A 12,050-nucleotide genomic window follows, 5' to 3' on the forward strand; every position below is an offset into this window, starting at 1 on the left:
GCGGCACCGGTACCCCTCCGGCCATCGGCGGCCAGAGGGACCCGGCCAAGCCGCGCTCGCTCCGCTTCACCTGGTCCATGAAGACCACGTCGTCCATGGAGCCGATGGAGATGATGCGCGAGATCCGCAAGGTGCTGGACTCCAACAGCTGCGAGTACGAGCTGCGCGAGCGCTACATGCTGCTGTGCGTGTCGGGCAACCCGGCGCGCGACGACTTCGTCCAGTGGGAGATGGAGGTGTGCAAGCTGCCGCGGCTCTCCCTCAACGGCGTGCGCTTCAAGCGGATCTCGGGCACGTCCATCGCCTTCAAGAACATTGCCACGAAGATCGCCAACGAGCTCAAACTGTGAGCGCCGAGGAGGAGGAGCCGGCGAGGAGGGAGGAGAGTAAAGCGAGGAGGAGGAGGGAGTGTGAAAGAGGCAATAGCGAGGATGAAGATGATGCTGTGGGGGGGTCAGCGTGGAGGTCAGGAGGTAAGCTAAAGGGTGGGATCACTTTAAAAAAATTAGACGATTGTTATCTGGACAACGGTCTGAAGTCGGGCTTTTGGTTCTGGGACTAGGAAACGTTTCTTTTCTAGGAGTTCTGTCCCTCGAGGCCCGGCCAGTAGAAACTGAGTAGATTTCCTCTGAGTTGTGAAGTACTTCTAGACCGAGGTCTTCTCTGGTCCCCGCTGGGTGCGTTTTCTTTTTCTGTTCTCGCGTTCTACTTCGACGTTCCACTCTTCTGCATGTTCCATCTGCTCTTTCTGTTTTTAAGTCACATTTCGATCGCTCGGACCACTCCCGTCACTCCTTCCTGCTATTTATTCCGTTTTATTCTGAACGCTTCTGCTGCCGGTTTTTTTTTTGGAGGGGGGGGGGGGGGAAGAGTTACAAATTTGGGGATGGATTGAGGACAGAAAGGGTGGAGGAAATGCTGGAAACAATAAAATTCTACTTTCTCTCTGAATCGCTAACAAGTGGCAATGATTGACAGAAAGTTCGGAGCCTCACTCAAAGCAGGTCTGATTGAATCTGTTCTGGTTCTCCTCCAAAACCTAATGGACTCCAACTGAGCCAGGACTTTGGTTGCTGTCGCTCACACACACACACACACACACACACACACAGCCCTACAGATTGACTGGATGCGGATGGATTTTTGACTGATGCTGCTGGTTAAAGGACCCTCTCCTCTTCTCTCCTCTCTACCTCCCTTCCCGCACAAAAAAATGAACTTTTAAAAATCCCCCTGCTCCCTCCTCACACCCCAAACACACACATGCACACACACTCACTTTTCACCACCCTCTCTCCAACTGAACCCGGCACAAACACGTCCATCTCGTACGCCTCTTCACTCCCTTTTTTTCTTCCTCTCCTCTCATGCCATCAGGTCTGAGGGGTCCAGTCAGACTCGATGACGTCATCGATCGTACGGGCTTCGACCCGTCTCCAAGCCAAGGCCGTACTTTTTTTTCTTCTTCTTTGGTCTCTTTTAATTTAGTTTCTTCTTTTATGGCTTTTAAAAAGAGTTGTGCACTGGAAACGAGGGGCATACGGGGAAACAGGGGAGGGACGGCAGCTCGTGGACGGGCTTGTTGATGGATTTTATGTTGCCTTTCATTGTAGAATTTAATTTCGGGTTTGTTTTTGTTGTCAGCACATAAATGCTTGAAATAATTATTTGTACTTTTTTTTGTTTTTGTTATCGGTTGGCATCACGCCTTCATATCCATGTCAACCCTGAACCGACACATCGTCCCTGTTTCTGCCCCCCCCCCCCACACACACACACATCCGCTCTCTGCTACACAGGCCTTTAGAGTGTGTGTGTGTGTGTGTATTATAAAAGATCACTGGAGGAAAAAAAGAAAAAGATTCAATGACGAATGGTGAATTATTTTCTTCTACTTTTGATTTGATATATTTTTGTTTGTGTCGTTGGACATTTTGGGTTTGTACAGATTTGGATTTTGGGGGTTGGAGTTGACGGAGTCACGTCGGATCATATCTTTGCTGCCTTTTTCAGTGTAGTGCACCTTTTAACACACACACACACAGCTCAGTGTATCAGATTACCCCCGCCCACCCCCATGTGCAGACAGCAGTTATAATCGGTGTATTTAAGGACGATGACGCCGACAACCGCTCGTTCAGGTTTTTGGCCATATTCCTTTTTATATTTCACGCGTCTGTTCTTTCGGAGCCTCGTCGGTCCAGAAAGGCTCGAAGGGGAAAGAGAAAGCGTGAAAAAAGTCTCCGCCAAAACGTTTCTCGCGTCGGAGCTCACGTTCACGCTCGAAACCACGAACCACAAGACGTCACTTCCTTTCTCACACACACACACACACACTCGCGGGGGGGTTAGAGAAAGGCGGATACCGGTGGGTCCCGTCAGCTGGTCGTACCTGACTTTCTTTCACGATGATACACTGTCATTTGTTATTTTTCTTTCAGTTTTTAATACGTCAGATTTTTCTTTCAAAGTTGATCATGTATTAAGGTGCTGGGTATTGGATTCTAATTATTATTCTGGCTGTTGCTGTTATATTATCTCTTTCAGGGTTGATTTTATTTACGTTATTTTCGTTTTACATTGCTGTAATTTACATTGATTTAAAATGTGTTTTGAGCAAACTGTAACTGTAGTGGTGGGTTTGGGAGGGGTGATCAGCTCCTGCAAAATATATTATTTGTTTTTTTTGTGCAAAGACAAAATGAAAAATTACAATGATAGTAATAAAAACTGATATAATAATCTGCCTCTGAAATCCATAATGAGATAAACAAGATCCCGTTTAGTATCTAAAGCTCTGGCTCACATCGCCAGCAGCGTCATGAAGTTATCAAGGTTCATAATTGTTCATAATCTGAATAATTCAGGAGGCTCTACGGCAATTTCCCTGTTTACTAAACCTCCATTCTGCCCAACAACGGGTTCTCATATGTAGTCAAATATTCATATTACATATCAATCCCCTCTTCAGCTCTAATCCTGTGAACACATTAACAGCCTTTAGAGAGAAGTGGAATTGTGAACTATTTGAACCAGCATTTAATATTGTTTTACAGATTATGGAATGAAAATGAAGATGAAAACGTGCCGCTAGTTTAACTCTGTGGTGTTTCAGAGGCCGGTGGTGATACTCCACGTCAGCAGAAGGGGGCGTCCCCTGACCGCTTCCTGTGTGGAACTTACAACTGGGTCAGTTTCAGGTGCGCCAGACATATTCCTGAGGCTCATGATGTCACGAGTCGATCTTGTTGAGTTGTCAGACTTGTGATGTCACATTTCAGACATGTGGAGGATAACGTTTACAGCACAGGTCTTAAAACACACTTCAGATCCTCTCATCGGGCCTCAGGTGAGGCCCGACACACAGCTGCAGGAGGCTGGACCCGTCAACGGATGGTATTCTGACGAGTCGGGGGTTTTCTTCATTCTGTTGAGCAAAAGGCCGAATGTATTCAGAGCCGCACCCTAATCTCACAGACGACATGAGTGTGGATAACCTGCTCTTAACGCTGGACTATTTGGTCATTTCTTTATTCTAAAAAAAAAAAAAAAAAACATTTGTCAAACACAAGCGGTTCAGTTTCCACAATGTAAACAACTTCTCACATACAGTACGTTCACACGGGCCGTGTTTTGGAGGAAGGAAACAATTAAGAAAACAAGTCCACGCTAAGAACAAAAGACGAGCCGCTTTAAAGCCAAACGTCGTGATGGAGCGAGTCGCCTGGCGCCCGGTGGAGGCCGAGCTGAGAGGAGGAGCACCGAGCAGCTTCACACACACACACACACACACACACGAGGACGCAGCCGCTCATCACTCAGTCTTCAGTTCACGAGGCCGCCAGAGGTCACCTTGGTGAACTGGGAACTAGAGGAGCCGGACGGAGGCCGACACGCACTGCGACAGGATCGAGACGCACACTTCTTTAAGACGCACTAGTTCTATAGAGACGAGAACATCCAACAACCGGCTCCACCGAACCCTCTCCCACCCACGAGTGCGGTACGAATATTCTCGTCTCGCTCTCGGCAAGAAAGCAAATCGGTGTTTACCAAAAAGCCTTGAAACACCTTTTCGTCTGTACCTGGCAAGCCGACGCGGCGACTTGACAAACGCTCGTCTCTGACGCTCCACAGCTAATTGGAGACGTGGGAATTCTGTGGAACGACGAACTATTGAAGCCGAAGCAGACTTTGGCAGAACATTTTAAGGTGAGGCGCCCCTCAACCCGCTTCAAAGAAAGAAAGCACACCTGCCCGACACATTGTCCAGAGACAGAAAACGTTCCTCAACAGTAAAGAACAGCGCCGTGTTAAACGGCTCCGATTCGCCTTCGTGCCAAGTCAATAATCATCATAAAAATAATAAAGTTTGCACCATCTAAACTACTTACAATAACTAACTGCCTGCCTAGGGCTCACTTTAAAAGTCTAGTCAAAGAAAAGGGGAAAACATTACTCCAGTTAATACTAGTAATACATGGCTATGAGAAGAGGGAGACGAGGGAGCTCTCGCTCTTCGGTTTTTCCCATTTCTGAGCAGACGGCTTCAACTATTAAAAGCTGCGTCAGCAAACTCGGCTTTGGTCCGTTTGCAAAAGTACCGTTTCTCTCCCAAGATGGTCCAAGTTTTAAAGCAAAGCTCAAAAAGGTCCGTTTCTTCGCGTCGCCCTTCCGCACGACTTCTCGGGTTTGGCTCACGCTGGAAACTCTTCTTCTTCTTCTTGATCTCGTTTCATTATTTCATTTTCCTGAAGGTTGTTCGAGTCACTTGATACCTGCCCAGTGGAACCTACATTAAAGAGAAGATGTACGGTGTGTGTCTGTGTTCAACAGCCGCAATCCAGATGTTCAGCAGTTGCCATGGAAACGAGCAGGTGGGGTTTTTGCTCTCTGCGGTCATGGCTTTCCTCAACAGCTTGACAATCCAATGTCTCTTTGTGTTGTTCAGAAGTGTGCGGGTAGTGTGTGTTTTGAGTTCCTAGTGTGTGTGTGTGTTGAGAACAACGGTCTGGAGGTAGGTGTTTGTTAGAACAGTAAAGGGGCTTCAGCCCACTGCTTTTCTAAAAGGGGGGGGGGGGGGGGGGTCCTTACACACTTCCTGCATTTGAGGAGTTTTGATGTCACCTTGGGGACCTGAGCGTGTTCGATGGTTCGTGTGGTCATGTGATGGTCATGTGACGTGTGATGGTCCCACGAACAAAGACGAGGAGCGATGGAGTTACTAGAGAAAGCATTGTGTTTGTTTTCATGCTAATTTGTTTGTGTTTCTATTCCTATAGTAATGTGTGTGTGTGTGTGTGTGTATTTATATATACACACATTAATGAGAGTTGGGCTGCTCCACTTTGAGCCCGACCAGCGACGGGGGCATCTGGCCTGCAGTGGAGGAGGAGCTGGGAGGAGACGCCTTGAGGCTGGAGCTCCCGGTAGAGGTGGATGTGGAGGTCACAGCGGGCCGGATGAGCGGGGGCGGGGGGTGGTTGTGGGGCGCTCGGTTCTGGAGTGGCCGCGTCTGCAGGGGAGGAGGCTGCCGGAGGAGGCTAGGAGGAGCCGAGGGAGGTGCGGGGCGCAGCAGTGGAGGAGGCTGGGAGAGGGAGGAAGTGGTCTGAGCGGAGGAGGGAGGAGAGGAGCCGCCGGTGATGTCGGTGGGAGAGTCCTCCATTTTGACCTGAGGGGAGGGAGGAGGCAGACAGATCAGGAGGAGGAGGAGGAAGGCAAACAGTGGAGACAACAACATATGATGAAGTAAGATAAGGAGAAAGACAGTTGGAGAACAGTTGGGAGAAAAAAAAGACGACAGGAGGAGGCCTTCATCTTACGACAGGAGAAACTTATTTATACACAGCTCTATATAAATATATATACATATGTATATATATACATATATATGTATATACATATGTGTGTATATATATTTATATGTATATATACATATAAATATATATATACATATGTATAGATACATACATATATGTACTGTATGTATATACATATATATATATATATACACACACACACACACATATATATATACATATGTATCCTCCATATATATGTATATATATATATATATATGGCGTGCATCATCTCACCTCGTCCTCCTCAGCTGCTCCATCTGCTGCGGCTGCCGTGTCCTCGCCGCTCCTCCTGGCGTCTCTCTGGTCTCGGCTGGTGGCCACCTGCTCGGCCGCCCACTCCCTCAGCACCTCGTCCAGGTTGAACCGGCGCCGGTAGCTCACGAAGAACGAGCTCACCTGAGCAGACGGGCAGAGACGGAGAGTTGGAGAAGAAATGGGAGGACAAAAATGTTGTGCCGCGTTCAAGGACGCGAAGATTAGAGGTCGGCGGACAAATATAAGCAGGGATAATGAAGATTATAGTCATCCCGTCAAGAAAAATTACTATCGAGACGGAGGGACGAATGGGAAATTGGAGGGGAGATGAAAAGCTGATGGGCAAGCTCACAGAATAAACTGCTGGGTGGATGGAGGGATAGAATGAGGTCACAAAAAGAGATGAAAGAGGCGGCTCACCTGAGCTGGCGTCTTGGTCCCGATCACCTCAGCGATGGCTCCAAAGTCTTTACCATAGCGACGGATAGCTGGAGGAGAAACAGTAGAACCACGTTAATATTGTGTCTATGCATCACTCACGACCAATTCATTGCCCTCAAAAGGCAACAGAAAACATCTGCTGTCTGTCTGTCATACAAGTGAGAGAGCGAGAGCGAGAGAGAGAATGAAATGAGCGGGCGTGATGATGCGTGCATTTTCTGTTAACCTTCATCTGAGGTCGGCTGGCTGAGTGCACCTGCTCTTTCGCAGGCCCGTCCTGATCCACTCTCGTATCACACACACTCATTTCAGCCTCTGTTTCGCTCTTCTCCCGTTTGCAATCCACAGCTGCGGCGGGTTCAACGCTTTGCTCAAAGGCACACCGGCAGCAGCTGCCCGGTTACGACGCTTTACAGCAGGCATCATTCACAACTTAACGCCCGTTTATGTCCATAACGAGGACGATAAATCACCCCCTCAGCCGTGAACCCTCCTGGAATGAATAAGTCATTGAGATGTCCTCGACGAGACGACGGTCTCCGTCACGGATGAAGTGCTGTCGACACTGTTTTTGAACAGTAGCCGCTTTATTACTTCTCCCGGAACTTTAATTCCTTAAAAATCACAGCTGGATCCCATCACTCCCATCTCTGTTGCGTCAAACTATAAAAAGGCAGTACGATAGACACGCATCCATTTGTTTTGCTAAACGGAAACAAAACCATCGTAGCTGTCAGATGGTAAAATAAATAAAAAGAGAAAGTAAATGAAATATTTCACACACAAAACAGGCCTTTTTCCTGACGGGTGTTGTTTTCTGTCATCGTGGAATATTTTAAATCCACTAGATAAAAGGTATAATATCATTTATACAGTGCAACAAATGGTGATTACACACACAGTGAATATTGTCGATGGACACATGCCCCACTTCCGTCATTAAACTACTTTTTATATTACTCAGGAGATAAATCTCGTGCTTCCACCGTACCGACACATGCAGTTCATGTGTGTGAAGATATGAATGTGTGAGGAAGAGGCTCTGGAAGAGGGGAGGAAGACGTTGCCTTTACTGACCCTGCACAGCCAGGAGCTGCTCCTCGGTGGTCCAACGAGAGTTCATTTTAGGGACAGGCTGAGGGAGAGAGAGAGGGAGAGATTAGAGTGGGAGTGGGAAAGAAAGAAGAGGAGAGGGGGGTGAAAATGACAGCGAGAGAAAAGGGCAGATTAAAACTAATCTCAGTCCCACAAGGGGTGAAATAATATCTCTGGGGGGTTGGGGAAGGGCAGAGAGAACACATGCAAGAGGAGAGAGAGAGGGGCCGGAGATGAAGAAGAGTGAGTACGCTTAGGAAACAACTCTGGATGGAGGATGCAAAGTAAGGAACCGTGTAAAAGAAAGGTGGAAATGGGTAAACTAAACCAAATTACCTCAGCGGGTTTAAAAGTGTCAACCCCTTCAATTAAGCTCTGCTTTACACTACTGTTGTTCTGTTTAATAGACTGGACCTGAGAGGAAGAGTGTCGGAGAAGAGAGGGAGGGGACAGTGCAGCAGGTTTATTGGTTATTTGCACATTCACAAAGAAGCTTCGGTTACTTCATCATGCAGTTGCAGTCAATTGATGAACAGTTACATTATGGAAGCTGCTTGTAAAAGGTTTACACCAATTGTAAAAAGACTGGATTAGTTATATTTATGTGTGTGTTATGAATTGTTTCTCTCTTGACGAGCCTCTAAGACAGCCGGTGGTATGTGTGACTATCGCTGAGTCAATGCAGACCGTACGTACCTGTCTCTTGAGCGACACCAACTGCGTGTCCAGGTTGCGGAGCGTGTGCACCCCGGCGTCTTGGGAGGCCGACACCGTCACGATGTCGGCCTGCTGCAGGTACATGCCTTTGGGGGGCCGGCGGCGGGCTCTGAGCGGGTGATGGCGGTACTGAGCCCCGATGGTCTCCTTCTTCACCGGCCCAGCGCGGCTGGGGAGCGCCTTGTCAGTATTGGCGTTGTTGGGGTTTTGTTTCACTGCCTGCGCTCGCAGAGAATAAACAGAAATATTAGAAATAAAGTTATATCAGATCGAAGGCTAAAGCCGTAAGAAACTATTCAAAGAGTTATGTGTAATAAATGAAGTTATGTCATGACTAATAACACAACTCACCTCTTTCTTGGTGTCAATCTCAAAGTCACTGTCACTGCCGGGGTCTGCTTCCTCGATCTCATCATTACTAGAGAAAAAAGTAAAACAAGTAAAATCAACTAACCACCCTCATGGTATTTGTCTAAATTTCATCTGAAATATTTCTGAAATGCTCGAGAATGTCAACTGAAAATGACGAGCGGTGGTATCGAAGTATCTCATTCGTATTCACGAGACTCCCCTTTTTCCCAGGACGCCATGTTTACGAGTGTCATTTAACAACGAAGCTTCGTAAATGTCATTTCTCAGAGGGGTAGTGGATGAGAACTTATGTTTCCCTCCTGCCCAGTCCTTCCTCCACTAATCATCCTTCCTCATTCTGCCCCTCCACCAGTCTCTCTCTCTCCCTTCAGGTGATCATTAAAGTTTCATGGCGTCTCATACCTATCTTCTTTCTCTCTCTTGCTGATCAGCCTCCTGGCCTGTCGGTCCATGACGGACGTCCTAGTCCTGGTCTTCTTCCAGCTGTAGTAGTACTTCACAAGGCTGGAGATCAGCTTGTCAGGAAGCTGCACAACAACAATACAGGAATAGTACAAATTAAGTATTAAATATTGAAAGGGTTTTTGGAAAATTGCAGTAAATTCTCTACTAAATACTCTGTGTGTGTGTGTGTCTGGTCTCTCACCATCTGCTGGATGCGGTGGAAGCTCTTGCCGTGGAAGCTGAAGGCCTGCTCAAACAGCACCTTATCCTCCACCGTCCACTCGTCTGGGAAGGGGGTGAAGTTGGCCAGGTCAGCCAGGGAGCGCTCCACGTCATGCTTGTGCCATAATAACATGCCCAGAGCCTGAGTGGGCGGACGGGCCGAGGACAGGGTCAGACAAACGGGACAGTGATGAGTCAGAAGAGAGAGACGACGACAGAGCAGTGACAAGAGAAAGATCATTTATTCATTTTCTTCTGATGTTTAAGAAAAGGAATGATCCTTTGCTGCGAGTGCTGTACCTGCTCCATGTTGTATCCGTGTTTCTCTTTAGCCATCAGGATGTACTCGTCCACTGGGATAGGAGGAGAGAAAAAAATGGGTTACAGAGTGAAAAAATATCCATCAAGTTTGGAGATGTAGTGCGAGAAAGGGAGGGGAGGGGGGAGAAAACACAACGGTATGATAGAGGGAGAAGGATTGCGAAACCAGGTGGAGAAAGGAGAGGAAAGAGAAGAACCGGAAACAAGAGAGGGAGAAAGATGAGCACCAGGGCGTGTGACGCTTACACATTGCGTCAGACAGCTGACTGTTGGGACACCAGACCAACATGCTCCTCTGGTCCTTCTCATTGTAGCAGGTTGGACTGTCTGGTAACCAAAACAAACAAGGACATGTTGTAATTGCTGCACCACAGAGTAAACACATTAGGCATTTAAATCAATATATTATGTGAGGCAATACATTTATTGTAATCCACCCCCCACCGCTTGAGATCTATCAGCTCCTAATATCTCTCCCTGGCCGATTGTCGTCTCATCAAACTGAACTGCGACTCTCTTATTTGCACGAGGTCTCCCGTCCCGTCTTTGGCTTCCTCGTCATTAACACGGAAAACGAGGAGAAGACGGCGGCATGTCGGCCGCTTTGGGAAATCAACACCCGCGGTTGGCCAAAATCCAGAAACGTTAAACGAGAGGCCCGTTCGCCGGCTTCTTCCCTCATCTGGTGCAATCTGTTGGTTGCGAGACAACTTCCTCTCAGCCGATCGGTTTCTCAGTGTTCAGCCGCGTTCCGGCGACATCGCGGTATCGGCGCGTTTCAACGAGCCCCCTTTCTGAAGCTTTCTTCCGTTTCATTCCTCATGAAATAGTATTCAAACTAAACTAAATCTGAATCCATAGAGACTGTTATGAAACAATTATTTGACGGCCATTATCTTTTACTAAAGCGGATACGATGAATAAAATAAAAGGCTTGAATATTGCAGAGCTAATCCTTTTATTTATTCTACAAAATCACCCTTGCTGCATGATTACATTCGTAATACTGATTATTTAAGGGATTAATTTAAGGCCTTTCAATATACCACAGATTACTTGAGCTTCTATGTGACAATCCAAGACGTGTGTATTAAATGTCACTATTTTTGGATTTCCCATTACGGAGCAAGGACAGCCTCTGAACCTCTGCCACACATCCAAGTGTCTCATTTCTTCCCCTCCATTTCCTGGAGAGAAGGGAAAACCATTGCAATGTCCTCCTCACGTCTATGTCTCCTTCTCAGCCCTGATTTCCTCCCTATTTCTCTCCATTAACCTTCCTATTCTCATCCGTCATCTTCCTCCCGTGCTTTCCTCTCTCATCTTACCTGGTTTGAACTCTGGTATCTGAGCCTGGTAGTCTCCTCCCACTCTGATCATACTGTCTGTAGGAAAAGAGAGAGACACACAAAAGAAAAAATTTGAGTTTCTTTTTCCCAGAAGGATGGGGGGATGAGTATTCCCATAGATTTCCCAAGAAACTACTTGTTTTGTTCTGTGTTTTTTGTTGTAACTGTTTTATATGTTGTTGCTCGTCTTGTCCAGGTCACTCTCAAAAAAGAGATGTTTAATCTCAATGGGTTTTCATCTGATTAAATAAAGGTTAAATTTAAAAAAATGTAAAAAGAAGAAGTTAAAGAGCAGGTAAGACTGGACGACAGAATACAACATTATCATCTATAGCAGGCCTATTCAACTAGCGGCCCGAGGGCCGGATACGGCCCGTTTGAGTTTAACTCTGGCCCGCAAGACTGCCTGCAAATCAGTATAGCTTGGTAAGAAAAGATAAAACTGACGGACACGCCTCTTTTATACATTGAGACATCTAACCCAGAGCCATTGAGTTTCACTGTTGCCTCAACCAAACCTGTATGGTTACATCTTTATGTTACGCACCCATGTTGGTTGCCGGTGTTACACCCCTACTGGTTTTCAAACCTACTGGTTTCCCTGCGCGTGCGTTGTGTTCTCTTCACATCTGCAGCGGGCTCTGTTTCGCTCACCAGATTTGTCACACATTCACAAACATATTGCTGGAGATCTTCAAGCCACCGTTCATATCCATTTCGGCGATTACGATTGTATAAGTGAGCAGTGCATCACAGCCACGGATGAAGAAATACATTTTCGAAAAAATACAAATTTCGCCCGACCTGGTTTCGATCTCTTTCACGCAAAAGGAGACTGCACTCAAAGACACGCAGTCTGTGCGCTGCGCCACCAGATATTAGTTTCAGCCCAAGTAATTTATATATTGATCCATTAAGTCACATTTCTTATGTTTTCATGGGAACAGTTTGGTTGAAGGGATCTGAAACAACT

At 46.8% G+C, this 12,050-nt stretch overlaps 3 protein-coding genes across 10 annotated transcripts in view; 2 read left to right on the top strand and 1 right to left on the bottom strand.

The window, feature by feature from the left end:
- Nucleotides 1-1,665, top strand: part of mark2b (MAP/microtubule affinity-regulating kinase 2b) — a 46,663-nt gene extending 44,998 nt beyond the window's left edge. For all 7 annotated transcript variants that reach the window (XM_056442325.1, XM_056442319.1, XM_056442320.1 and 4 more), the window contains one exon: nt 1-1,665. In XM_056442325.1, the coding sequence (XP_056298300.1) occupies nt 1-350 (350 nt within the window). In that variant the 3' untranslated portion in view covers nt 351-1,665.
- Nucleotides 1,130-12,050, bottom strand: part of rcor2 (REST corepressor 2) — an 18,941-nt gene continuing 8,020 nt past the window's right edge. The window contains exons 3-14 of one of the 2 annotated variants that reach the window (XM_056442328.1): nt 11,057-11,113; nt 9,975-10,055; nt 9,708-9,760; nt 9,388-9,549; nt 9,144-9,268; nt 8,721-8,787; nt 8,349-8,588; nt 7,989-8,066; nt 7,635-7,692; nt 6,537-6,604; nt 6,096-6,257; nt 1,130-5,671 (exon numbers count right to left, since the gene is read on the bottom strand). In XM_056442328.1, the coding sequence (XP_056298303.1) occupies nt 5,324-5,671; nt 6,096-6,257; nt 6,537-6,604; nt 7,635-7,692; nt 7,989-8,066; nt 8,349-8,588; nt 8,721-8,787; nt 9,144-9,268; nt 9,388-9,549; nt 9,708-9,760; nt 9,975-10,055; nt 11,057-11,113 (1,499 nt within the window). In that variant the 3' untranslated portion in view covers nt 1,130-5,323. The remainder of the gene's footprint in view (nt 5,672-6,095; nt 6,258-6,536; nt 6,605-7,634; nt 7,693-7,988; nt 8,067-8,348; nt 8,589-8,720; nt 8,788-9,143; nt 9,269-9,387; nt 9,550-9,707; nt 9,761-9,974; nt 10,056-11,056; nt 11,114-12,050) is intronic. The other variant, XM_056442329.1, reaches the window with a different exon arrangement.
- The window catches only part of naa40 (N-alpha-acetyltransferase 40, NatD catalytic subunit), a 25,376-nt gene continuing 22,762 nt past the window's right edge, over nt 9,437-12,050 (top strand). Inside the window, exon 1 of the mRNA XM_056442347.1 lies at nt 9,437-9,495. The gene's annotated coding sequence lies outside the window, so the exon portion shown is untranslated. The remainder of the gene's footprint in view (nt 9,496-12,050) is intronic.

This window comes from Pseudoliparis swirei, chromosome 21 (assembly GCF_029220125.1).
Source record: "Pseudoliparis swirei isolate HS2019 ecotype Mariana Trench chromosome 21, NWPU_hadal_v1, whole genome shotgun sequence".
Classification (NCBI taxonomy): Eukaryota; Metazoa; Chordata; class Actinopteri; order Perciformes; family Liparidae; genus Pseudoliparis; species Pseudoliparis swirei.